Raw genomic sequence first — 24111 nt, 5'->3', positions numbered from 1 at the left:
GAAGTTTCATCTAATTAGAGAAGCTTGTCAGATTATCTACCCTCTTAAGTAAGATTCAGGGTCCTTGAATTTATGTGTCAATGTTTGAAACGAAATACAATCCAACATCTGAACGTATATATCTGAAACTTGAAAAATTCCAACCTGAAGCATTTCTCTAGCGCATTGATTTAGTCCCTGTCGTACATAGTTCCGATAAGAAACCATTAGAAAGTAGAAATAGGGAGGGTTGCGTGAAATGTAGGTTCCTACTGTACTGAGTACCTCAATACGTGATGGCGCGGAGAAAGGTCGGCCCGAACATGAACGGCACCCCGCCAAAGCCTCGGAAGGCTCCGAGCTACCACGACGTGTCCGATCCGAAATGCCACCAGTCAGATCGGAGCCGCGCAGCATGCCGAATCGCCGAAGTGATGCGACGAAAGTGATATCAGCGTGAGCTCCCATCCAGCTATACTATCTATTGACTAGGTTGCATGATTAACAGAATTAATGAAGCTGCACGAATTGCAAGGCAAAGAAGGTCAAATGCTCAGGAGAGTACCCGTGCGTGTACTGTACGCGACGAGAGCTGCATTGTACCTTTTCAGCTTCGCAAGATACCCGGCTACACTCACAGGCGTAGGTCAAGACCTAGTAATTCGTCTCTGATGAAAAACCTACCTAATATTGATGTAGACGGATCCGAGAGCTGGAAACTCGTCTAGCGTTGTATGAGCCTCAGTTTACTACCGGAAACCCCATAACTCCATTTAATTACCTCAATGAGGACTCTACGGCACAAAGTAGGCCTGATTAATGCTTCAAAGATTTTGAAACGGCGTGTTGACCCTCCGTCCTAGGGATTTCGACCGAGCGCGATATCGGTTCAAGCCAAAACTTCGGATATCGAGTGCAAACTCTCTTCGAGCAAAGGTCAAACCAACCGCCGGAACCCCGGTCCCGACCATTTAAATCAACGAGAGCCTCTCTTTTCCCCGAAGATCTACCCCCACTTCAGCCTCGGATTAGTCGGCCAGGCTGGTCGCTCGCTGACCTGGAACTTCCGCCAGAGGAAGACGCATTCCAACTACTTGATACGGTCTTGTTCTATTTTGAAGAACCACAACATCTTTTTGATGCCCGGTACATCTCTGACCGACTCACGGCGTTCTACGAGAACCGGGAGGAACAGCTTCGAAGACCCGACATACGAGTTGTTCAAATACTTGTCATTTTGGCTCTTGGAAAGCTAATTCGAGGCGAGCAAGATATTCTAGAGCTGCCTCCAGGAACAAGGCTATTCAAGTATGCCCTTGACCTCCTGCCAACGCCGGATGAGCTTCGATCTCAAGGTGTTGCGGGGATAGAGGCTTTAGCGATCATTGCAATCTACCTACAGAATGGTGATCGAACAGATGATGCCGCCACATATGTAAGTCTGGTTCTTTTCTCTGTAAGCCCCGATAAATCATTAACCGTCACAGATCGGGCTCGCGGTTCGGTTAGCGACTTTACATAGATTACATCGGAAAGCCATAACAAAGAATCTGCGTCGCTCGGAGGCAACGCATGTTGGCCGTCTTTGGTGGACAATACACTCACATGACAAACGATTGATGATAGCTACGGGGTGTCCACGAAGTCTTGATGATAAATTTGTGGATGCTTGCCCTCTGAGCGAATCCCCTGGATTTCCAAATCCAGCCGCCCTGCAGATCAATATTGAAATTGCCCATATTCAAAACCAAATATACTCAGGTCAGTTAGATCAAATCGTTCTTTGATAATTACTCATCGTTACAAGTTATATATAGCAATGACTCTTGCCCAAAGGATGTTTTCTTGAAGAGCGTGGAATGCATCATCTCCTCACTCCGCGAAATATTTTCAAAAATCGAGCAAAAGTACTCATTGGATACAACGCAGTCATCCAGGAGGCAGTTACGAACGAGTATATCTCTTCGAACAATTTTATATCAGGTATGGATCGTCTTCCAGTCACTGCTGCTTATCAAATGGCATACTGAGCATACTGACTTATCCTAGTCCATAATTCTCACCCTTCGACCCATCGTCTTACATCTGACAAAATCAATCCTTGATCGTGAAATCACGTTCCCTGAGAGTCATCACTCTTTTCAAGGCCTGACTGGCACATGCATTGAAGCTGCACGTTGGTGTCTAGAACTTATGATTGTCGCGCGAAAGGAAAACATGATAGGTAAGTGCTTCATGGTATTCAATTCAACCCAAAATAACAGCTCACATTCAAAAGCAATTTTCGGCTTCTTTGATCTCGAGGCAATATTCTCTGCGGGTTTCATATTGCTGATGGGCGAAATGATTGATGCCGCTAGTGCCGGCCATGGGACTAGCTCCGTCTGTCTTAAGCCGAGTCCTGGAGTATACGAAGCAATGGATCTGCTCCGATACTTGGCTTCGTTCCAGAACCGTGCTGCTGAAGCCCGTTTGCAGCAAATGCTTCGACTAAGCACCCGAATTCCATCTTTGGTCGATGCCGTCAGTCTCCGCGAAGAAGCAAAGACATATGACAGGCTGCCACAACTCGACACGTCTGAAGTCGAAGGAACGGCTGCTGAAATTGATTCTGGTGAAAGTAATTCTCTAGATTTCAGGATGGCTGGAACATCGATGGAGGGATTGGCCCAGAGATTCTTGCCAATACATTTCCCAACAGATCTTCAGGACATGCATTCTGTGTACCATGATCAAGATTTCGTTCTGACAGGAGCTGACATAGCGGACTTTGAGGAATTACAGCGACAATTATTCGGACCCGAAGTACAAAGCTGAGGGCCAGGCGGTCTACAGAAATGGATTTTGATTAAGATGAATTGATATCACAATTCGCTCCCTTAAAAGAGATATCCAAGCTCTCTATCGCTGAAAGTGGTTGCATGAAATGACTACCTGCGCTTCCCTTGCCGCCTTTTCGGCCTGATCCATTTTAAAAGACTGATTTATCAACCGGGCGAGTCATGGCATTGCTATGAAAGGGGTTCGCCCTAGAGATGAGAGACGAGATGCGAGTTATCAGCACAAAGAATCATACAGGTTTTCCAAAAACCTTCTATTCATTGATACATTTGCCATCGGTTGTTTAGATCGTAAAGGGAAATTCCATTCCGGCCGCTTAGTTGCGCCCTTCCGCTTATCAGATGAGTCAGACTTGGAGGTCAAAACGTATATAGTGAAATTGCACCATCCGGCCAATTCATTTAAACATCAGACTTGAAAACCCGAGGTCCGACATTGAATCGAATCCTTTTCAAGATGACGACAGCTTCAGAGTTCTCAACGTCCCAATTGAGCAAATACCTCAGGTACATACGCCTCCCAGCCGAGTATCACCAATACGTAGAGAACCCGGAATCATTCCCCAAGACTGAAGAGGCATTGACAACTCTCTTCCGATGTCAAATCACTCGCTTTCCCTACGACAATCTGTCGGTTCATGACTCTGAAATCAGCCAGATTGATATCAACCCCTCCAGTATTTACTTCAAGTTCATGGGCTCAGGTGACTCTGAGCCTTCGCGAAGGGGAGGATACTGTCTTGAATGCAGCATCTTTTTCAACCATGTTCTTCGCAAATTGGGTTTCTCGGTTTATATGACTGGTGTTCGGAATCGGGAGAGGATTGACGGAATCCCGCAGGGTGAATACCGGGGCTGGTAGGACATGTCCTCATCAGTGCGCGCCGCTTGCTAATGTTTGTCAGGACGCATATCGTCAACATCCTAGAACTTCCTTCCGGTGCTCAGTACCATGTTGACGCAGCTTTTGGAGGCGATGGCCCGACTAGGCCACTGCCATTGGTCTCGGGGCAGGTTCATAAGAATCTAGGCTCGCAGGAGATTCGACTGATTCACGGGAACATTCCGAAGCAGACGCGACCGGAACAAAAGCTTTGGATTTATCAATATCGTAATGGTGCAATGAAAGATTGGAATTCCTTCTACTCTTTTGGAGAGTTCGAGTTTTTCCAGGATGACTTCGAAGTGATCAACCGATATACCCACTGGCATACTCTCACCCTCAAAAATGTCTGGGTAGTAAAGTTTATCAGGAATGGCGAAACCGACGGGCTGCCTCTTATTGAAGGGGAAGTTACCAAGGCTGTCTCGGAGGATATCCAGATTGTTGGAAAAATCATGTTTGTCAATGGGGTGGTCAAATTGAATATGGGAGGGAAGACCAGAGTGATTGATTCCTACAAAACTGAGGATGAGCGACGAGAGGGCCTGAAGAAGTGGTTCTCCATTTCAGTTCGAGCAATAGATGAGCAGGCAGTATAGAATTGACAATTTTACTATGGTGATTGTTTATCTCTACTGTGATCAATCCTTCAGAGAAACACTTGAGGACGGTACAACGGTCTGGGTACTCGGACCATTTCCGACCTCCACCTCCACATTCGGCAGCGTCCACTCCATACCAGGATAAGAGTCACTGATAACCCTCACGTTCACCCGCGCAATTCCAGAAGTGGTGACAGAGGATGACTCAAGAAGAGCAGCACCGGGGAACTTGACTAACGAGCGAACACTGAGTGGGGCATTGCTGTTCCGGTCTCTGGGGTTAGATGATCCACCACGACTAGATCCAGCTCCTCCCCGTCCCCTATTTCCGCCCCTCTGCCTAGAGAGCGGCGGCCAAGAGACTCGCTTCAGACCTAACAACTCGCCATCAGTCCCGTCAGGTCGCGCGCTACACACAATGAGGAAGTAGCCTTCGGTTTGAGGCTTGGGGAAACGGGGGGCGTAGATCTTGCAGTCCGGATTTGTGGCCAGGTTCTGCCTGATGAGGGAAATGGAAATTCCCCTGGAAGAAATGTTACCAACGGAGATGGAAAGTTGCGGGAGTGACGAAGCTGCCCGACTAAACTGCGAGGGAAGGTTCAGCTTCTTGACAAGGCCAGCAACTGCCGACACAGGTTGTGAGGAGAGCGCAACCAAAGACGAAGGAAGACCGCGAATTGGCTTCTCTGCTTCCACACCTGGTAGAATTGACAAGGGGTGGTCCTCGGGCCAGCGAGCAGACTTTATAGACTGTAGGAGAGTCATGAGCATCTGGCATGCGGGGATATATCCGAGCTCGGCCATCACATCAATAGATGCTTGGATAATACGAATTCCCTGGTCCAGAACAGATGTCTGATCACCAACGTAATCAGTGATGGGAAGATCAATACGCGACATGTATGCTTGCAGCAGTAGGAAGGCCTTGACGTGGGGATCCCACATTGGAACATCACCCATGCAGTCGATACCCAGCGGCAGGTGCTGAGCCATCTCGGCGTTGATGAGGTCTTCATTGTGTCGGACGGGCAGCTCGTCAAATTCAGTAGCAGAACACATCCAACTGAGCACGTCTTGGAAGGTTGGGTCGCGCTTGGCATGGGACATCAAGTACCGGATTGTCTTATGCGACAGGTAGTAGTAACTCATAATTTTGCCGAACGGCGTAGAGTCAACTTCGCCAGTAGCAGAATCCACAAGAACACAGGATGACTCTGCCAGATCGTCAAGAGACTTGTCAACCAATTCAATCATGAAGTCTTGGGCGATGGTCTGGGCTGCGATTGAGTTTTGTTCCTCGGCTGAGATCTCGAGGCCGTAGTAAGATGGGTTCTTGTGAAGGCGACGGAAGAAGAAAGTCCAGGTAAGGTAATCAAGAGCGTCTTGTTTCGTTCCGATAGTACCGGCAGACACTTCGGCGCCCAAGTGATTGTCCAGAACTTTGTGCAGGGTGGATTCCACGGGAAAACCAGTGTGGAGGAAATGCTTGTAGAAGGCCTTTTTGGAATCTTGCGTGAAGATACGCGCAATACCAGAGGTATCGAACTGCGGACGTCCAGCACGACCAAGCATTTGCAGAACATCAGTCAAATCCATATCCCGGTATCCCTCAATCTTAGCGTCGAAGAACTGTGTGCCCTTGACAACAACCAGATGGGCTGGTAAGTTGACGCCCCAGGCCAAAGTACTGGTAGCTACGAGAATCTGAATCTTATTGTTCGCAAACAACTCCTCCGACAGTTGTCGGTCAGACTCGACCAGACCTGCATGATGCAGACCGATACCGAAGCTGAGAGCCTCCCTCAAAGCTTCATCCTTGACACGGGCAAGGTTGACCTCCAAGTCGTCTTCGGACATGCGCACAAAGCGACGAGGATTATCTTCCATGCCGCAGTAGTTGATCAGGTCCTTGGCGGTCAGACGAGTCTGTCGACGCGAGGCAACAAAGACGATGACTGGTTTCTCTGGCGAGTGATTCTTGATTGCGAGGAAAGTAGGCCGGTTCATGGACTGCATCAGCGGACAGAAACCGCGTTGCTCGGGGAAACCATCTATAAAGATCTCGAGAGGCACAGGTCGAACAGAGTGTCGGAAGTTGTACAGTCCCTCCTTGACACCAAGCCAATTGGCAAGATCGGTTGCATTTGCACAAGCAGTTGACATACCCATCAGGCGAACGGACCCTTTAGATTGCGACGCGATGTAGTTCATTCGAGAAACAATGATCTCCAAAATAGGTCCTCGGTCGCCGCCCAGGAGGTGGATTTCGTCAATGATCACTAGACTGACCTTGCGAACGTAGTCACGGGTCTGCCAGCTACGCGAGATACCATCCCACTTCTCAGGGGTGGTAATTATGATATCGGCATCACGGATTGTTCGAGTGTCTGGGGTGTTGTCACCAGTCAACTCAACAAGCTTCAGACCCATAGGTCCAATGAGACGTTTGCGCCAGTCCTGGACGCGCTCACGGACGAGTGCCTTCATGGGAGCGATGTAGACAACCTTCGATCCAGGCTTCTCACGGAAAGCCCACCACATTGCCAGTTCGGCTGCGACAGTCTTACCACTACCGGTTGGAGATCCGAGAAGGACGTTTGCCGGGGTGTGATACAGGAGATGGAAGATCTGTGTCTGCATGGGGTTGAAGAATGGGAAGCGTTGGCGGTATAGTTCTTCTAGGTTCGGGTTCTGCAGAGCACTGATGGGAAGCGGCTGAAGATTGAGCAAGTCCGTGTAGACACTCTCCGTATCCGGTCGAATCAAGTGCTGGAACGAGACAGGGCTAACTGTTTCTGCTCCAAGCCAGCGATCGGAGATTACTCGCACGTAGACCTGGCTTGGGAGAGGATCCGACAACGGAATGGTGAAATTGAGCTCGTGGTCATCGTACAGCTTCCTGCGACTGAGAATGAAGTACTCGTGATGGTAGATCTCGGAGGTTTCCGAATTTTCGACCCACACCCAGAAAGACTCGGAAGCTCCGTGGTGGCGATCATTCCAAAAGAACTCAGGGTAGATGGAAAGGCGGATACGGAGGACATCTCGGTTGAGAGGAGCAATCTCAGTCTCGACACTAATGGTAGGGAAGTTATCGAGCAGCTTAGACAGCACCTTGCCCATCTTCTGATTGTGAACGAGGGACCCAATCTCCGCAGGCTCCATCTCTTTCATCGATTCGATGGATGAAGACGGCAGCTTCTCATCCAGATTACGCATCACCGGCTGCGGAAGGTCGAATTGGTGAAAAGGATGATCGAAAGGCCAAATCTGCTTTTCAATGGACTTGCATAGCGACAAGAGCACCTGGCATTGGTAACCCCATCTGCGATTTAATGCAATCATGAACAGCGCGCGACAGATACGAGCAGCATTCTGAGCAACGTAACCGCTGTCCGAGACGAGAGCAAAGTCCTCGAGCCTTGCCTTGGAGATGTATGATTGTAGCAAAATGTTCGTCTTCGCATGAGGAGAGTCGTTTCCACCTTCAACCTCACACTGCACGACTTCATCCTTCAAGCGATCAAGCTCCTTTGACTCGCTCTCTCGAGCCTGAATATTGTCAAATTCACCACTCATACTGATCATCTTGAGGACATCTGCCTCTCCGGCCCGCTCGCGCATCATGGAGTTGAAGATCTCGATGCTAGTCTGTAAGACATAGTATTGACTGGCAATTCGACCAACATCCTTGGCTCTGAGATCTTCAGTCTTCTCATTGAAAATAATCATCTGACTCTTCTGGAGAGTATGGGCGGCTTGAATGATCAATTGGCGACGTCTCTGGACAAGCATGGGATCATCCCTAAGTTCCGCATATTCGATGCCATAGTTCCGAGGCTCGCGCTTCATGCGCACAAAGAGGTACGAGTAGCCCAACCATTGAACCGCTTCTGGAACGGACGTAACTGTGCCAAGTGAAATTTCAGCGTTCAAGTTGTCAACCAGCTTGCTGGAGAAGCGAGACTCAATTGGTTGTTGAGCCGTCACGGCAGACACGTAATGTGAAAGCTTGTCGTGAGTCGTACAGATAAATCCAATACCAGTGTCCTGGAACTGAGGGCGACCAGCACGACCGAAGATCTGCATCACGTCGAGAATGCTTAGGTCCACAAATTTACCTTCCTGGGGGTTGTATAGCTGAGTACCCTTGATAACAACTGCAGCAGCGGGAAGGTTGACACCCCAAGCAAGAGTGGCCGTACAGCAGAGGACCTTGATCAGGCCCTCACCGAACATACGCTCCATGAGATTGCGATCGCTTCGGCTCATACCGGCATGGTGCGTTCCAAGACCACCGGGGAAAAGATCTTTGAGCTCTTTGGCACGGACATGCTTCATATCTCGAAGGGCATTGGAGTAACCTTCGTGGTCAACGCAGCTAAATAGATCCTCACAACCTTCTTCCGCTGCCATCTGCTTGAGCATACGGGCAGTCATCACAGTATCTTTGCGAGAATGCACGAAGACCATGATTTGATGACCACACTCCAGCATGGCACGAACCTTTTCAAATGCAACTTGATCAATGTTTTCACGAGATTGTTTGGATCCCGGCTTTCCTTTGACACCGATGAAATGCTGTTCCAAGGGCACCGGTCGGAAGGACTGGTCGAAGAAGAACATGCCAGCCATTTTGTTGACTTTCAAGAAGTCGGCCACATCGATGTAGTTGGGCAGTGTGGCTGAAAGACCGACGATACGAATCAAAGACTGGGTGCTTTCGACTTGTCGCTGCGTTCGGGCGACCAGAGATTCAATTACAGCACCACGCTCATCGTGAAGCATGTGGACCTCATCAATGATAAGCAGTCGGACCTTCTGAACCAGCTCGGTGTCACCCGTGCTCTTGCGCGTCACGACATCCCATTTCTCAGGGGTCGTGACAATGATCTGGGTATCCACAATTTCCCGCTTGGTCAATTGCATATCACCAGTCAATTCACGGACTTGGACACCCAGCCACGCAAGGCGCTTTCCGAGCTTCTCCGTGACTTCAGCCGCCAGGGCCTTCATCGGGGCAACGTAGACAATCTTGAAGTCATCGACCTGCACTGTGAATTCGGTGGCATCGGGCTCCTCCAGCGGGTGAGGCACGGTGTTCTTCCCAATCACATTCAGGATGGTAAGCATAGCAGCATCCGTTTTACCAGCACCGGTGGGGGCACAGATAAGCATGTTCTCACTGGTCTTGTAGGCAACATCGTACAGTAAACTCTGCATACGGTTGAGGGCTTTATAACCCTTGAATGTACCACGGCAGAGACCATCCAGTCCAGCAATTTCCACCAATTTCTGGTTCTTTGCCAGATACCCAACCTTTGATGCTGGGATCTCATGCTCGGTGTAGTTGGGCTCTTCGAAAGTCTTGGTGCCCACGGGAAGACCATATTTCTTGCCATTGGGGGCGAGCGTGTTTCCAGCGCTGTGTGCTTTGAAGACATGTGGGTACATGGGCTCTGATCGTGATTGCGCCGCCATCAAAGGAGCATGCTTGTGCTCATAGTCTCGTTGACGCAAAGCGTCTTCCCTCTCCGCTCGAGTAAGCAGCTTTCCTGTTGCTAAACCATCGGTCTGGTCTTCGGTCCGGTGTGGTTTATCCGACAAAATGTCCGCGCGGTGGGCAATGAGCTCGATCACCAAGTCCAAATCGTCAAACCCCACAATTTCAGCAAGGGACATTTGGAGCTCAGCATCGTCGCTATCCGCAGCCAGGGTGGCGGTAATCTGCTGGGCTAGGTCCGCAGCATTCATACTCGAGCCTCGGCTCGCCAGTTCCTGACATTTCCCTTCCAGCCAGACCTGATCGTAGACGGAGGAGGTTTGCGGGAGGGAAACACGGTCGAAATCGTCTAGGTCGTCGATGGTTTCATCATCAGAGCTGATAATATCCCATATATCGTCAATCGTACCGGCCGTCCCGGAGGAAGCGTAGTCGTCGTCGATATCGAGTTCGACGTCACTGCCATAGTTGACGGTATCGTGGGGTAGATCTTTGGGGAGCTTGAGATCAGCTATAGCCTGACGCATGGCTGCCAGCTGGGACAGCCACTGCGACTCGGAAGAAGAATTCATTCTGTCTGAAGATTGAATAGAAATAAATAGAAAGTTAACAAAGTCAACGCTTTCACAGAAGAGGAAATAGGGCAGCGGCGGAGGGCTCGACGGGTCGCCTGGGCGGTGTGTGTTCTGCCTTAGGCATTACGGAGACCCTGTGCCATCATCGCGGTTATCAGGAGGCGTAGCTTTCTTACCTTGACTTCTCACCTGACTTACCAGGAAACATTTTGCCTAATAACTTACGCTACAACTATCATTTAATAGTCAGCCCGCCCCGTCGTTGCGCCCGACACCCTCTCCTTCTCGTGTCAACGACTCAGTCTCCCCCGCCACCATGAAGATCTTCTATATGGGCGTACGTCCTGCTACAGACTTGAGCTCTTTCTGCCCCCCTTGATTGCATGACCTAACTTTGGCTTTATCCGTAGGTTTTTCGGAACGACTCTCAGCCCGCTCTGCAGCTATGCGCTGAGAAGGACCTCACCAGGTGTGTCTTCACCGCCAGCTCGCCGATACCTTGGAAGGAGTCAAGCTAACATGATCTAGTTTCTCTCGCTTCACCCGTCAAAAGTATGTCTACCTCTCATTTTCGACCGAATAGCCTCATCGTATCCGGTACTAATCCTACGCCACCAACAGCTATGAGGAGTTCCTCGTGCTCTTCTGCCGCACGGTCGCCGAGCGCACGAAGCCCGGCCAGCGCCAGGACATTGAAGAGAAGTCATACACATTCCACGCCTACGGCCGCACAGAGGGTGTCGCCGGTGTGATTGTCACCGATGGCGAGTACCCTGCCCTGGTTGCCCACCAGCTCCTTAGCAAGATAGTCGACGAGTTCCTCGCCAAGCACCCTCGCACTGCCTTCTCCGATCCCTCTCTCCGCGAGAACGCTTGCCCTCTGCCGGCGCTCAAGGATTATATTGTCAAGTACCAGGACCCCAGCCAAGCCGATAGCATTATGAAGATCCAGCAGGAGCTGGACGAGACCAAGATTGTGCTGCACAAGACCGTACGTGACGGGTTCGAAGACCTTATGGGAGGGCAATGCTAACATGTAAACAGATTGAGAGCGTTCTCGAGCGTGGTGAGAAGATTGACTCTCTGGTTCAGAAGAGTGATGGGCTGTCTGCCCAGAGTAAGATGTTCTATACCCAGGTATGCTCCTTGTTAGATCTCTCTTCGTATCTATTCCTAACCCTTTCCAGGCCAAGAAGCAGAACTCCTGCTGCGTTGTCATGTAAAATGATGTTCGTTGTGGATTCTACGTGTCACTGCAATTGTTTTTTTGGACACCTTTATTCATGTAATCAAATGTCGAACCTATTGCATGTTTTTTCTTATGCTATCCCATGGATTTCTGGAGGCTCGCCTGTCTTTTTTTCCATATTTGGTGCTCTTGTTCAGTGAATGACCCGACATGCATTGTTCTCCCGTGACGGCCGTGCAATCATTCTCTATAGAAGCTGCTAGCAATGAATAACTGTTGATTCTGACGACCAAGTACTAGAATATTAATCGCTTCCTGATTGGTGTTTATATGTTTAGAATGAGAACTTCCAACTCCACAAGATCTCGGAGATAACACTCGGCCCCGACGAGCTCCACTCCTCCACACATTTGACACCAGTTTCCCCTTTGGTCTTCACCACGGCACGAGCTGCGGCTCGGTATTATCTCCCTCGATCTCCCACATTCCACAGGGTCTGCCGTTATCGCGCTCCTCGAGAAGAAGCTTCTCCACCACCAGCGCGCCGTCTAGCGGGTCTTTCTTACCGGTATTATTGTTAAAGTCCGTCCGACAGTGTCCGGGGGATACCATTTGAAATAGCACATTTCGGTTCTCTTCTCGTCGCACAAGTTCAAGAGTTGCACAGTTGAGGGCCGCCTTGGACGCGCCATATGACACCACCCTAGCCGGCGGCATCTTACCCTCGGCGATGCGTGTCAAAGATCCCCGTGCTGACGAAACTTGAATGATCCGTGCATCTGCCGAGGTATCTCTCATGAGAGGCAGGAATGCTTCGCATGTACTGATCACGCCGCCGACATTTGAGGCAAATACTTTTCCGTAGACGTCGCGAATATCAGCGTCTTTTTCGAGTAGAGCAATGGCGGCATTGTTGACCAAGACTAGATGTTTTAGTAGATTTCAAGGCTGTGATATCGGGTAGAGTTTTACCATCGAGCCTTTTGTGTTTCTCACGAACCTCCTTGGCTGCCGCTTGAACACTTGCCTCGGACTCGATGTCGATGCATACGACATCCAAATGTGCCTTGGTATTACAAATTGCTCGGAGGAGTTGAATAGCGTCGAGTCCCTTTTCTTTGTCGCGACATCCGAGTATTATGGTGTCTTTCGAAGAAATGACGGCCAATCTCTGCACTATGGCGAGGCCAATACCTAAAGTGAGCTGTCTTAGTATAATGAAAGTAGCCCACGGCGTTGGAGCCCAACCTTTGTTGGCGCCGATGACCAGAATGGTTTTTCCAGACATTCTATTAAGCTTCAGTCGAGGTCAAAGTGAAAGTCACAATTCTGTTTACGTACCGTAAAATAGTTGGTGATGACATATTTATACTTCTTCTCAATTTGCATTAAGCATACAGAGGAATTAGTCGGATTTAAGAGTTATTGCCGGTGAAAACTTTGGGTCCGGACTACTGCGTCACTCGTCCTTCTCTTGCTTCGCTGTAATATTCTCACTTTCATCCACTCTTCTTCCTCCTTTATCTTTCGATTCATGCTCTTTGTCTACTTAACGTATTTTACCCCTTCCTCGCCACCCCATTATATTTTCGCATCTCATCTTTCGCATTCTAGTTGTATCACCCACTATACCACCATAACAATTCTAAATCCAAGCAACATTCTATCCACCAAGAGGGTAGGGTCGACCTTGCAATTCGAGCGATTCAAAAAAAAAAAAAGACCTTCTATTACCGCTGCAGCGCGAGCATATGACGTGCCGCGTTCAACACTACGCGACCGTATCAATGGCCACCCTTTTCGCTCAACCATGCGCACTAAGGCTTCAAAATGACTCAAATCGATTATATTTGTGGATGATTGTGGTTCAGCGCCTAGGTCGGCTATAGTACGCAATATAGCCAATTTATTGCTTGCCGCCGGTACCCGTAAGGTCAGTATACACTGGATTAGGAAGTATATTAAGCGAACACCAGTTGTTCAATTACGCTTTTCAAGTCGATATAACTATCGATGGGCGTAGGAAGAAGACCTACGTAGCCTTGGTGGGTATTTTCAGCTGGTTAATGATACTATTATACAGTGGTGTTTCATAAGTTTGAATCCCTATTTTTACCGCCTAGATCTCACCGCCCTTATCACCCACCTCACCGTCCTTGCCACCCACCTCGCCTTCCAACGCGCACCAGACCAATATGCTTACCTTTTGAACGCATTCATGCCTCCTATTCGATCAGCAAGGGCACCAATAGCGCCTCCGCGCCGCCCGAACTGCCAGCTAGACGCATATATGCGCACAAAGCTCATTGAGTTAAAGACTGTCGCTGGCTGGACCTACAAGCAAATACACCAGGAATATCCGTCTATTCCAATTGGTACAATCAAGACAACGGTTAACCGCGCAAACCAAAGGATTAAGAATGAGACATCACCTCGGTCTGGGCGTCCCCGGAAGCTAGACGAGGACGATAAATCAAAGCTTCTAAATACTATTGATACGAATCCACGGGTTACCTATAATGACCTTCTCGCTACCGTTGATAATAAGGTTAAACGAACCTCTATTTGGCGGCTTTTACACGAGGAAGGCCGTCGAAAGTGGCTTGTCCTTGATCGACCTGGCTTAACCCCTGGTCACGCCGCCGCACGACTTGAATGGGCACAGACATACGAACACTTCACACCTGAAGAATGGGCACGGGTCTTCTGGTCGGACGAATGCTCTATTGAGCGTGGAATTGGCGAACGTCGTGAGTATATATTTACTCCACGAAGTAAGCAGATTCTCGCGCGAGATATAAGGCCTTCGTTAATTAAAGGAAACCAGGTTAAACAGATGTTTTGGGGTGCCTTTTCCGGATCAACGCGACGCACTGGCCTTATTCCTTTATACGGAAACCCTACATCAGCTCGTGGAGGCGTCGATTCAACCGTTATTCGAGACCTATATGCCCGCGTTCTACCTACATTGATTGAACACCGCGATGGAATCTTTCAACAGGATAATGCGTCAACGCATACTGCCTATATCGTACGGGACCTCCTATCATCGATGAGTTTCGAGTGTATGAGATGGCTAGCTAAATCCCCTGATCTAAACCCTATTAAAAACCTTTGGGCGCTTCTAAAGGATAAGATCTATAAGATGTTCCCTGAGCTTAAAGATATGCCGAATAATAATGCTACGCATACCTATTTAGTGGATGCTGCGCAGCAAGCCTGGCAGGCCCTAGATCTAGATATCATGCAAAGACTCTCTGAGACAATGCCTCACCGCGTACAGGCTATTATTGAGGCTGATAGATGGTATACGAAATATTAAATGGTCGGACAGCCTAGATAGAAGAATCAAGAGGTTTTAGGACGGCAGAATATACGGTAGAATGTGTGGCAGAATATAGGCGGTAAAAAGAGGGATTCAAACTTATGGAACACCACTGTACGCTATAGTATTACACCGGACGACATCTACAACTTCGATGAGACTGGCTTCACAATGGGCTTAGTAACCACTAGGTGGTATAGAAGGTGATGGGGAGTCCTCCACAACGCCTACCCAGAGGGCTTCAGCGACCGGTGATCAGTCCACCAGACGTCAATGTACATACAGCGTATATAGAAAGCTTGGCCATAGGTCTAATAGATGCTCAGATAGGATTCAAATTGAATAGAAAGGCCTTCTGGTTTTTCAAAAGCCTCATGAACGATAGAATAAGTGGCCGGGGTAGCGAGGAAGGGGTAATGGCGGCGAAGTGGTAAAATACAGTAAGGCTTCTGCCAACTTCACTTTTAAAATTTAGGCAATAATATCATCGTATCATCCGGACAATATCAGCTCCTGTGGATGCTGCAACCATGCCTTCCACTGTGGGTGAAGATAATCACGAATCATCTTAAAGACATGTACTCCTGCATCGCCGACTTGCCACATGGTTCTGCCATAATGTAGCAAAATCGCATAGTACGCTAACAATATCAATGCCTCTGGTCTCTTCTTGTCCAGCAAATCAATGAAACTTGGTGGAGCGAGCATTAACCATGTGTAGATCATGTAGTGTCGGTATCCCTGCTGTTGCTCTGTTGCGGCGGCATCAAGACCTACTTGGAGATGTCGAATCATGATCTGACAAGCCCCTTTGTCGTCAACATCCAATTCTTCGCAAGTATCTACCAGCTCAATGATACGTTGGCAATCACAGCCTCTTGGCGAGCGTGATGTAAAGCGCGAACTTGCTGAGAGAACAGGCTCAAGCTCTGACTTCATCAGCTGCGGCCAGGCAGTCATAGCAATGGTGTGAATTCCTCGATGAATCTCAATACAATGGATATAGTTTGTCATGAAGGTTTCGAGGCCACCGGGGTCTCGCTTCGCTAGTGTGTCGGCAAGAAGGTGGTGGCCAAGGATGGAGGAGAACAAAAGGATACCAACGCAATTTGTTTCGTTGATAACCTTATAATCTGAGTTGAATATAGCTAGTGCGTGGCTTTGTAAAGTAATGGCTTGATGCCAGTGTACATCTGACCGTGTTGGATTCAGGAAGGCCAAATGAAGTGCAGAGATTGCGAGTAGTTCGTACAAGAGGTATGGTGACTTCAGCCCCGCGTTTAGCGCAAGAGAAAGAGACACAGGGTTGGCGAATGCGTCGTCGCCAAGGCTGAGGCAGATTACATTATTATCAAGTGTCAAGTGGATAAGCAATTCCATGTGATCGATGTTGACATTGGCCGATGATTCCTGCGCAGAGTTTATCTGATCTTGGGGATGCCAAGTCGGTATAGATTGCTGCTGATCCAACGTATAATTCGATTTGGTACCAGATGGTTCTCCACAGGGAGACTGAACTTCGATTTCATAACGTCGTCTGAGCAAGATATCTTCATTTGACTTGTTGGGTTGATGAAGTCTGGAAGATTCCGAGGAACTAAGTTCAGGTGGTGATTGACTTGTATCTCTATTTGATACCGCGTAACTGCAATTCCGATTTGACATGGTACAGAGTATACATTCTGGGCGGCGCTCGTCGTACTAATAGTGCCTCTAGATTAGCCGCGGAAGCCCGATCGGACAGGGGAGAGGGTTCCATCTATGGAGGACCAGACATCAAATAACGGGATGCTTCGCTATAGCGACTGCTTGCGTAAGTTTGATTCGACTTTCTCCTTACACAGAATGGCTAATGAAGATTTACAGTCCGTCTCAGATCCAGGGCCCAGCAATCCAAAGGGTTGCCCTATTGGGCTGTTTTTAATGGGGTAGTCCCGCCTTAACCCGCGAAAGCTGTCTGTCGAAGCCACCCTATGGGGCCTCATAACAACGTAAGTCTCCTTTTCCCTTGACACAATTTGGGTCAACCGAATATTGATTATTTAAAGAAATTCTAGTGCTACGGAATAAAGGTTAGTCAGTCTAATTCTGGTTATGTTAAGAAAGACGCTTACGGGAAGCCCTTCAATTTCGAGGAGCTCAAGAAGGACTACTTTATATATAGGACTAAGCGCGGTGTGGCCGTCGACGAACGACGTGCCGTCGCTCTGGATTACGAGATAGGTATGTCCTCTATAGGCGAGAGTGAGCTTATTCAAATAGCTATAATTAACTTCTTCACCGGAGAGATCCTCGTGGATTCCTTAGTCTGGCCCGATGTTAAGATGAGATATCTATTAAGCCGCCACTTAGGCGTCACCTAGCCTATAATATATAAGGCTAATAATACTAAAACCCATATCTAGGGTCGGGATAAGGCACGGAAGCGTCTAATGTAGTTTGTCGGCACATAAACCGTTATTATTGCTCACGATGGAAAGTATAACTTGCTAGCCCTTCGCTGGCGCCATTCTCTTATCGCCGATGCCAAAGAACTGGAAACTCGGATAAGTAGCGTGGGTAATTCCTCGAAAACCCCTAATCTTATAAACTTAATATTTATTTACCTAAAGCGTGGTATCTAGTAGGGGCAAAGTCATGATTGTCTTAAGGATTACCTGGCTACCTAGGATTTAGCCGCCTTTTACCTAAAGACTTTACCTATGAATGAGAAGGTCACGGATTATAAGAGACATAGAAAGTAAAACGAGCAAAAGGATTGCACTCGTTTTGTCTCGGGAATAACGTTGGCTGAACTTTAGGGGGATAATGCACCCCTGGGTTTTGTTCCTTAGGATATTAGGCCTATTGCCATTAGCGACTCTTAGGGAAATAACACTCCTAAGGACAATGCTTCTAGGGATATTAAGCCTTTCACTAGCGACTCTGGAGTGGAAAATACCCCCGAGGGTATTATTTATTAGGATCTTCGGCCCAATCCCTTTGCCGACTATAAGGGTAATATTTACCCCGATAACTAAGATCAGATACTTACTTATATGGCTAGGGAATCGTCCAGAGCCGCTACTCCCAACAGCGACACCCCTACTACGCCCAAAGACGCCCCTATCGAACCCTAGAGTCTAAAGGATTCTTAGGAACTAAAGGCTCTTACCACCTATGAATCGTTAGGGGATAATAATCCCTTAGGCGATGCCCTTACTTCTCCTATGACCGAGGTTACGGACAAAAATCGATAGTAAGGGTCTAGTCCTAAGGCTAAGGCTGCTTTTATACGTAGCCCGAGGCTTTTGTCTCGGTCTTAGGTTTAAACCCGGCGGGAACTACGAGAAGCCTTGTCTACATCAGGAATAATAAGGTCTCTCGGTGAATTTTGCAAACCTATCTTGCATAGGTTTCCCAGTCAAAAAGTGTCAAGGGATTTGAGAATGGAGGTTTACAAGGGGGGTGGAGAGGAGGGTTTACACGTGAAGATGTCGACATACTAGTTAGCAGAGGGAGATCCAGACATAGGGGATTTGAACATAGCCCCAGGATATGAACATGATCTACAGATAGCAAGCAAATACTAGATGGGATGTAACTAGTTACATACTCTGTTCTTTAGATTTTTTTCTTGTTTATTGTTCCACTCAAACGTACTTAGGCAAAAGATAGGATTATCCCGTTCAATTCTCATATAGAGTCGTCCCCGCTTTTCTAAGCAGATGCCAGCCCCAACTTCCGTTGCTCGCCGCCAAACACTTTCTCCAGATGATCGGCATCTAGGAACGCCTTGGCCTCGACAATCTTGCCCTCTTCGTTCCAGCGACAGTGCCACGAGTAGTGCTGGTTGTAGGGGACGCCGCTCTTGGTCTTTGTGTTGACAGTCTTCATTTCGATAACGGACCAGCCATCCTGGCCGACAATCACGCCGGCCTCGCCGCCGGGGACTTCGAGTTTGTAGCCCGGCTCGTCAAGCAGAAGGTTGATATTCGCCCAGGTAGCGTTGTAGTAGTCCTCCTTGGTTGACCAGGTGCCCGAGAAGCGGTGCTGGCCGGTCACCTGCCAGTGCACGTTGTCGTCGACATAGTCGAAGAACTTTTCAGTTCCCTCGGGCGGGTTGTAAAAGTTGCGGAAAACATCGTAGATGTACTTTCGGTCTGGGTAAGGCATGGTGGGCCTGAGATAAACTGATTCGAACCGGTATGGAGGTGTAAACTTGAGATAGGATTCAATTTTTAGGCACTGGTATGAGCTGAGTCACGCTAATTTCAAGGTGGCATTGTCATGTTAGGATATATATAGTCATGGCTTTCTTCGACTAGTAGCCCTCACATGTTGGGACGAGTGTACTCCGGACCATGAATAGAGAGGGTACGCGCACGTGTGGTGCCAGAAATGATTATCCTAAGTCCAACCCATAGTTGCTGTAATCCGGTCCACGGGTAGAGTATGAATGATATATCGAATCATCTCGAATACTTTAGCTCATCACAACGCTGTCCACAAGGTTCTCTGCCGTCAATTTTTGATCATCGACGATACGAATACTCAACACTCACCACGATGATAACCGGATCCTGCCTGTGCGGAAATATCCAGTATGAGCTCCGCGGAGACCCAATCAACACTGCCATGTGTTTCTGCAACAACTGCCGCAAGTCTACCGGGTCTGTTGGAATGGCCAACAGCTGGTACAGCAAAGAGGTGAGTGTGTATGTCCAACGTTGTGGAGAAAAGTGAGGCTCACACGCTTCATATAGTCTTTGAGCATCACGAAAGGTGCCGATTTGCTGCGCACCTACGAAGATCATGCTGTTGACTCTGGAGCGACAGTGGAGCGGTCATTTTGCCCCGGATGCGGATCGCCGTTGATCGCAGAGAACAAGATCAAATTTCCCGGCGCCGTGATTGTCACGTATGGCACCATGGAGCTTGAAGAGGGACAGAAGTGGAAGCCGAATCTGGAATACTTTTGCAAGCGCAAGGCAGAGTGGTTAGGGACACCAGCGGAGACGGAGAAGTTTCATGAGCTTTGAATATAGCTTAGAAGTCGTCTTATAGTTCAGGCTTAGACGAGTAGCTTTAGTGATTGAATTTTCTTGCTTCGGCCAACATTTCAATTCCATTGTGGTAGTGATGAAGTAAACACACGGCTTGGCAACCTATTATGAAATCTAGGAGATCAAATCGGAAACATTTCAAGGGATGATTAGAGCTCTTCGTAACTCAGTCGGAAACATCTCCAGGAAATTAGAGCTCTTAGTAACTAAGTCGGAGACATCTTTACAGATCGGCGGATCTCCCCGAGGTCCGCGTGTGGGTCTACCGCCGATCTACCTGTAAACACTGTCCCTGAGATCCACCTGGCTGTCATTGACGAACCATGAAGGGGACCGGCGTACAGTCGGCAACTTTTGTGCAGCAACGAAATTGGCCATTCCCCAGTACTGGTATGTCAGGGCTAGAGATCCCTTCGTCGCGGGAAGAAATTGACCCGACTTGACTAATTGACCCCCTTTTAACTAGAATATAGGAAACTATATACTTGAGTACCATTATTTCATGTCTTTGTCGCGTTCCTTTGTATTAGTTTGAATGCTTTAGATTCGATCGCTTTTATTTGTCGCTATGTCTAATGCTCCTTCGTCGTCCGATAGTCCCGAGCTCCTTCACGATACCGAAAAGCTCGCTGCGAGTAATTCTTCGCTGGATTCGCAGCCTGAGGAGAAGCGACACATCACCGGTTTCAAGGTCAGTTTGTTTTGATTCCTTAGGGTCCGAAAGGAACATCGAAATTGCTGACTGTGTTAGTGGGCGTTATTTTTGATTAGCACCTTGACGGCCATTTTCGTCTACTCTCTGGACAACACAATTGTTGCCAACATCGCTCCGGTACGCACACCCCTTTCTACCTCCCCCTGTCATTATCCCCGTCGCCCTGCCCCAGCCCAGAAGAGAAAATCGCATACTGATGAGGCTTCTTGAATTTATTAGGAAATTGTCAATAAGTTTAACGCGGTCGAAGATTTGCCATGGCTGTCGGTCGGGTATGTGCTTGATGATAGTGAGGGAACTTAGCGCGATAATCGGCGGCTGACAAGCTCCGCACCATATAGGTTCATGATTGGAGGAATGGCCATGATCCTGCCATTCGGTCAGTTGTATGCGCTGTTCGATGCCAAGTGGGTGTTCATTGTATCCACCGTCGTGTTCATGGCAGCCTCTGCACTCTGTGGCGCGGCGCCCAACATGGACGCCGAGATTGTCGGACGAGTCTTTGCAGGTGCTGGCGGTAATGGGATGTACTTCGGCCTGCTTGCTCTGATTTCCATGAACACCACCAGCCAGGAACGGCCGAAATGGCTAAGTTTGAGGTGAGCCTAGATCTTCATTGAATCTTGGCTGAAGGTATACTAACCTTTGAATCATAGCGGCTTGGTCTGGGGTTTGGGGACAGTCTTGGGTCCTGTTGTTGGCGGGGGCTTTGAGCTGTATACCTGGCGCTGGGCATTCTACATCAACCTGCTGTTTGGTGCCTTCTTACTGCCAACCTATCTGTTCGTCCTTCCATCGAATGACCCGCTACCAGGGACGTCACGACGTCAGAAACTGGCCAGCTTCGACTGGGTGGGCTCCGTGATCAGTATCGGCGCGTTCACCACCCTGGTCATGGGCATCAACTTTGGGGGAACCCTTTACGCATGGAACAGTGGGCAGACAATTGCTCTGTTTGTGGTGTCCGGAGTTCTATGGATCATTTTCGGCCTTCAACAAGGGTTTAAAACCGCCACTTCGATCGAGAGACGTATCTTACCTATCCATCTGTTTGCACAGAAGGAGCCAGTCTTGCTCTTTATCTCCTGTGCGGCGGTTGGCGCGGTGTCCTACACCAGTGTCTATTATATCCCCATCTACTTTCAGTTCACCCAGGGAGACAACGCGATCAGATCTGCAGTCCGCCTGCTCCCATTCATCTTCTTGCTAATCACCGCCATTCCGACAAGTGGGGCCGTGATGTCTCGTCTTGGCTACTACAAGCCCTGGTATCTGGCCGGTAGCATTATTGCCTTCATCCCGGCTGTTTTGATGTGTAAGTTGTCGCGTGAAGCGAGCTTTTCGCCGAAGAATCATATACTAAACATCGAAATCCAATAGCCACGATTGTCCATGTGGACACCTCAGCTGGCGTGATATATGGTCTTGAAGTCATCCTCGGACTCGGCGCTGGCGCCTACACCCAAGCCGCGTTCGCAGTCATCCAGGCTGTTGTGACCCCAGCTGATGCGCCTAACGGGCTGACTCTTATGTTACTGGGTTAGTCTCTTTTCTTCCTGCCACATTTCGCGCTAACACAGACTGCGCAGCTCAACTAAGCGGCATGACCCTGGGCCTGTCCGTTAGCGGTGCCATATTCGTTAAAATCGCCTCGAATAACCTGTTCGCCCTGCTCCCAGAGTACCCAAAATCCGATGTCAGGCAGATCGTCTCTGGGACCAGCGGCCAGCTGCTCCAGTCGCTTTCCGAGAATATGCGCGAGCAAGCACTTGCAATTATCGTGTCCGCATGGCAGAACATGTAAGTTCTTTCGGTTTCAATTTCTGGTGAATGAGATACTGATTTCCGGGGATAGTTTCGTTTGTGTGTATGCGGCCGCTGCCGCAAGCTTGATATGCTCAGTCTTCATGTCGGTAAGTGGCAATGGCTCCCGAGGTGGAAATCATTTTACTGACTGTCACTTATAGCATAAACGGTGCAACGTCTCGGCCGCTGCCGGTGGTGCGTGAGAGAATTAAACTTCCTTCGCGATCTTCTTGAGTAGGAATTTGTTAGGTGAAGATGCAGGGCTTCCTTTTTATCATGTACTCTACGAGGGTGATTGAGTGAATTAGTACTTTTTGGATGGTAATCAGAATGGTCCTTCTGTTCCGGGGGTAATATTAGAATGAGGTAGATAATGACTTGGAGATCTTGAGAAAAAAGGATCATTTGGTACAATTCACCACTTTTTGAACTCATTCTCGATGATCTGAAGCTCAACCCCTTGTATAAACTTTATCAAGTATAACTAGCATCGTTTGAAACAGCTATATTAATTACCACTCCTGGACCTTTCCATCAGCCGCGCTCGCCACCGAGTCATTTGCCCAGTACCGCCCACTGACCCGTCCGATATTACCAATCGCTAGTCGCACCGGGATCTTCGCCCCTGCCTCTATCGAGAAAGTTAGTAACACGTCCGCGGGAGCAAAGAACCCCGCACATACCGACAGACTTAGGCGGTGGACCTGCCTGGGCACCTAGCGTCGTGCCCACCCACCCGGGGCAGCAGCAATTAATAAGCAGATGAGGATTTTCGCGGGCTAGAATCCGTGTTGCGGCGTTCACAGCCGCCTTGCTTGCGAAGTAGGTCAAGGGAGGCCAGCCCGACGCGGTCGCAGCTTTCTGGTTCGCTAAGCGCTGTTTTAGTGAGCGGTTAGTGGTGGAATAGAAAGACAATTAGGGGAGAGCCGAAGTAACGTACGGTATACTCGCTAACTAGAGCGTCTAGCTCGTCAAGGGTGAGATCGGGCTTAAGGAATTGCGCTCGCAAGCGAGGATGGAAGTATTTGAGCTGCCCGGATTGTGAGGAGACGTTGACAATACGGCCACCTTTGCGCATAATCGGTAAGAATGCTTGACAGACCTAAAAGTAGTCAGTAAGGTAGCGAAGATAAAGGGAATGGGAAGGGATGTCCGGTGATCTACATTGAGGGTCCCGCGATAGTTCACGTCGAGAGTTTCCTGACGCTGTGCGGTAGTGATGTTCTCCTGAAAATAGTAGAGGCCGGCATTGTTGATGAGAATGTCGCAACCCTGGTGCTCACTGCCAATCATCGTGCTGAGGGCAGTAATACTAGCCTGATCGGTGAGAGATAGCTGAGCAGGTCGAACTTGCACGGCCGGTGGGATAGATAGTCCGTTCAGGTCAACAGAAGCCCCTGCACGGGAGGCCGTGTATAGGATTAAGGGACCCGTGCATTGCTGAATCAGAGCAGCGCAGATAGCACGCCCGATCCCACGGTTCTGTAGTCATTGTTAGGAGCGGCCTGCTACAAGATCAAGAGGAGGGGACTTACGGCGCCAGTGACGAGGGCGATTCGAGGAGAGCTCATGGCTAGGTCGAAAACTGGGAAGATATGTGTGTTTGGCTCCAATGTAGAGGAGGAAAGAGAGGAAGAGAGGAAGGAAGG

The 24111-nt window shown here is 48.9% G+C and overlaps 12 protein-coding genes across 12 annotated transcripts; 7 read left to right on the top strand and 5 right to left on the bottom strand.

Annotated features, from left to right (window-relative positions):
• Positions 1 to 364: 364 nt before the first annotated feature.
• N7443_007204 (fungal specific transcription factor domain-containing protein) lies at positions 365 to 2796 on the top strand (the record flags this gene model as incomplete). The annotated part of the gene is made up of 5 exons (XM_056887260.1): positions 365 to 435; positions 679 to 785; positions 843 to 1414; positions 2029 to 2203; positions 2258 to 2796. 5 exons carry the CDS (start codon positions 365 to 367, stop codon positions 2794 to 2796), a joined length of 1464 nt encoding a protein of 487 aa, XP_056738951.1.
• Positions 2797 to 3276: 480 nt separating this feature from the next.
• On the top strand, positions 3277 to 4301 carry N7443_007203 (uncharacterized protein; the record flags this gene model as incomplete). The annotated part of the gene is made up of 2 exons (XM_056887259.1): positions 3277 to 3677; positions 3725 to 4301. The coding sequence occupies 2 exons, from the start codon at positions 3277 to 3279 to the stop codon at positions 4299 to 4301; spliced, it is 978 nt and encodes a 325-aa protein (XP_056738950.1).
• Positions 4302 to 4343: 42 nt separating this feature from the next.
• Positions 4344 to 10379, bottom strand: N7443_007202 (RNA helicase SLH1; the record flags this gene model as incomplete). Its single annotated transcript, XM_056887258.1, has 1 exon — positions 4344 to 10379. One exon carries the CDS (start codon positions 10377 to 10379, stop codon positions 4344 to 4346), a length of 6036 nt encoding a protein of 2011 aa, XP_056738949.1.
• A 319-nt stretch (positions 10380 to 10698) lies between these two features.
• Positions 10699 to 11605, top strand: N7443_007201 (palmitoyltransferase YKT6; the record flags this gene model as incomplete). Its single annotated transcript, XM_056887257.1, has 6 exons — positions 10699 to 10719; positions 10793 to 10851; positions 10911 to 10934; positions 11004 to 11373; positions 11427 to 11519; positions 11570 to 11605. The coding sequence occupies 6 exons, from the start codon at positions 10699 to 10701 to the stop codon at positions 11603 to 11605; spliced, it is 603 nt and encodes a 200-aa protein (XP_056738948.1).
• A 401-nt stretch (positions 11606 to 12006) lies between these two features.
• Positions 12007 to 12960, bottom strand: N7443_007200 (uncharacterized protein; the record flags this gene model as incomplete). Its single annotated transcript, XM_056887256.1, has 3 exons — positions 12007 to 12494; positions 12544 to 12868; positions 12913 to 12960. 3 exons carry the CDS (start codon positions 12958 to 12960, stop codon positions 12007 to 12009), a joined length of 861 nt encoding a protein of 286 aa, XP_056738947.1.
• A 901-nt stretch (positions 12961 to 13861) lies between these two features.
• Positions 13862 to 14893, top strand: N7443_007199 (uncharacterized protein; the record flags this gene model as incomplete). Its single annotated transcript, XM_056887255.1, has 1 exon — positions 13862 to 14893. One exon carries the CDS (start codon positions 13862 to 13864, stop codon positions 14891 to 14893), a length of 1032 nt encoding a protein of 343 aa, XP_056738946.1.
• A 495-nt stretch (positions 14894 to 15388) lies between these two features.
• Positions 15389 to 16276, bottom strand: N7443_007198 (uncharacterized protein; the record flags this gene model as incomplete). The annotated part of the gene is made up of 1 exon (XM_056887254.1): positions 15389 to 16276. The coding sequence occupies one exon, from the start codon at positions 16274 to 16276 to the stop codon at positions 15389 to 15391; it is 888 nt and encodes a 295-aa protein (XP_056738945.1).
• A 593-nt stretch (positions 16277 to 16869) lies between these two features.
• Positions 16870 to 17259, top strand: N7443_007197 (uncharacterized protein; the record flags this gene model as incomplete). Its single annotated transcript, XM_056887253.1, is given in 3 exon segments — positions 16870 to 16887; positions 16954 to 17119; positions 17135 to 17259. The coding sequence occupies 3 exon segments, from the start codon at positions 16870 to 16872 to the stop codon at positions 17257 to 17259; spliced, it is 309 nt and encodes a 102-aa protein (XP_056738944.1).
• A 1336-nt stretch (positions 17260 to 18595) lies between these two features.
• N7443_007196 (nuclear transport factor 2 family protein) lies at positions 18596 to 19051 on the bottom strand (the record flags this gene model as incomplete). Its single annotated transcript, XM_056887252.1, has 1 exon — positions 18596 to 19051. One exon carries the CDS (start codon positions 19049 to 19051, stop codon positions 18596 to 18598), a length of 456 nt encoding a protein of 151 aa, XP_056738943.1.
• Positions 19052 to 19444: 393 nt separating this feature from the next.
• N7443_007195 (GFA family protein) lies at positions 19445 to 19917 on the top strand (the record flags this gene model as incomplete). The annotated part of the gene is made up of 2 exons (XM_056887251.1): positions 19445 to 19585; positions 19642 to 19917. The coding sequence occupies 2 exons, from the start codon at positions 19445 to 19447 to the stop codon at positions 19915 to 19917; spliced, it is 417 nt and encodes a 138-aa protein (XP_056738942.1).
• A 592-nt stretch (positions 19918 to 20509) lies between these two features.
• N7443_007194 (uncharacterized protein) lies at positions 20510 to 22665 on the top strand (the record flags this gene model as incomplete). The annotated part of the gene is made up of 9 exons (XM_056887250.1): positions 20510 to 20632; positions 20693 to 20773; positions 20876 to 20928; positions 20998 to 21255; positions 21313 to 21971; positions 22037 to 22195; positions 22246 to 22456; positions 22512 to 22569; positions 22624 to 22665. The coding sequence occupies 9 exons, from the start codon at positions 20510 to 20512 to the stop codon at positions 22663 to 22665; spliced, it is 1644 nt and encodes a 547-aa protein (XP_056738941.1).
• Positions 22666 to 22974: 309 nt separating this feature from the next.
• Positions 22975 to 24033, bottom strand: N7443_007193 (uncharacterized protein; the record flags this gene model as incomplete). Its single annotated transcript, XM_056887249.1, has 5 exons — positions 22975 to 23093; positions 23146 to 23338; positions 23403 to 23564; positions 23627 to 23944; positions 23998 to 24033. The coding sequence occupies 5 exons, from the start codon at positions 24031 to 24033 to the stop codon at positions 22975 to 22977; spliced, it is 828 nt and encodes a 275-aa protein (XP_056738940.1).
• Between the last annotated feature and the right edge of the window lie 78 nt (positions 24034 to 24111).

Source organism: Penicillium atrosanguineum (genome assembly GCF_028827265.1).
Source record: "Penicillium atrosanguineum strain IBT 20685 chromosome Unknown utg000006l_segment0_segment0, whole genome shotgun sequence".
NCBI lineage: Eukaryota > Fungi > Ascomycota > Eurotiomycetes > Eurotiales > Aspergillaceae > Penicillium > Penicillium atrosanguineum.
Note: the sequence above shows the minus strand (reverse complement) of the source record. Positions and strands in the feature narration are given on the sequence as shown.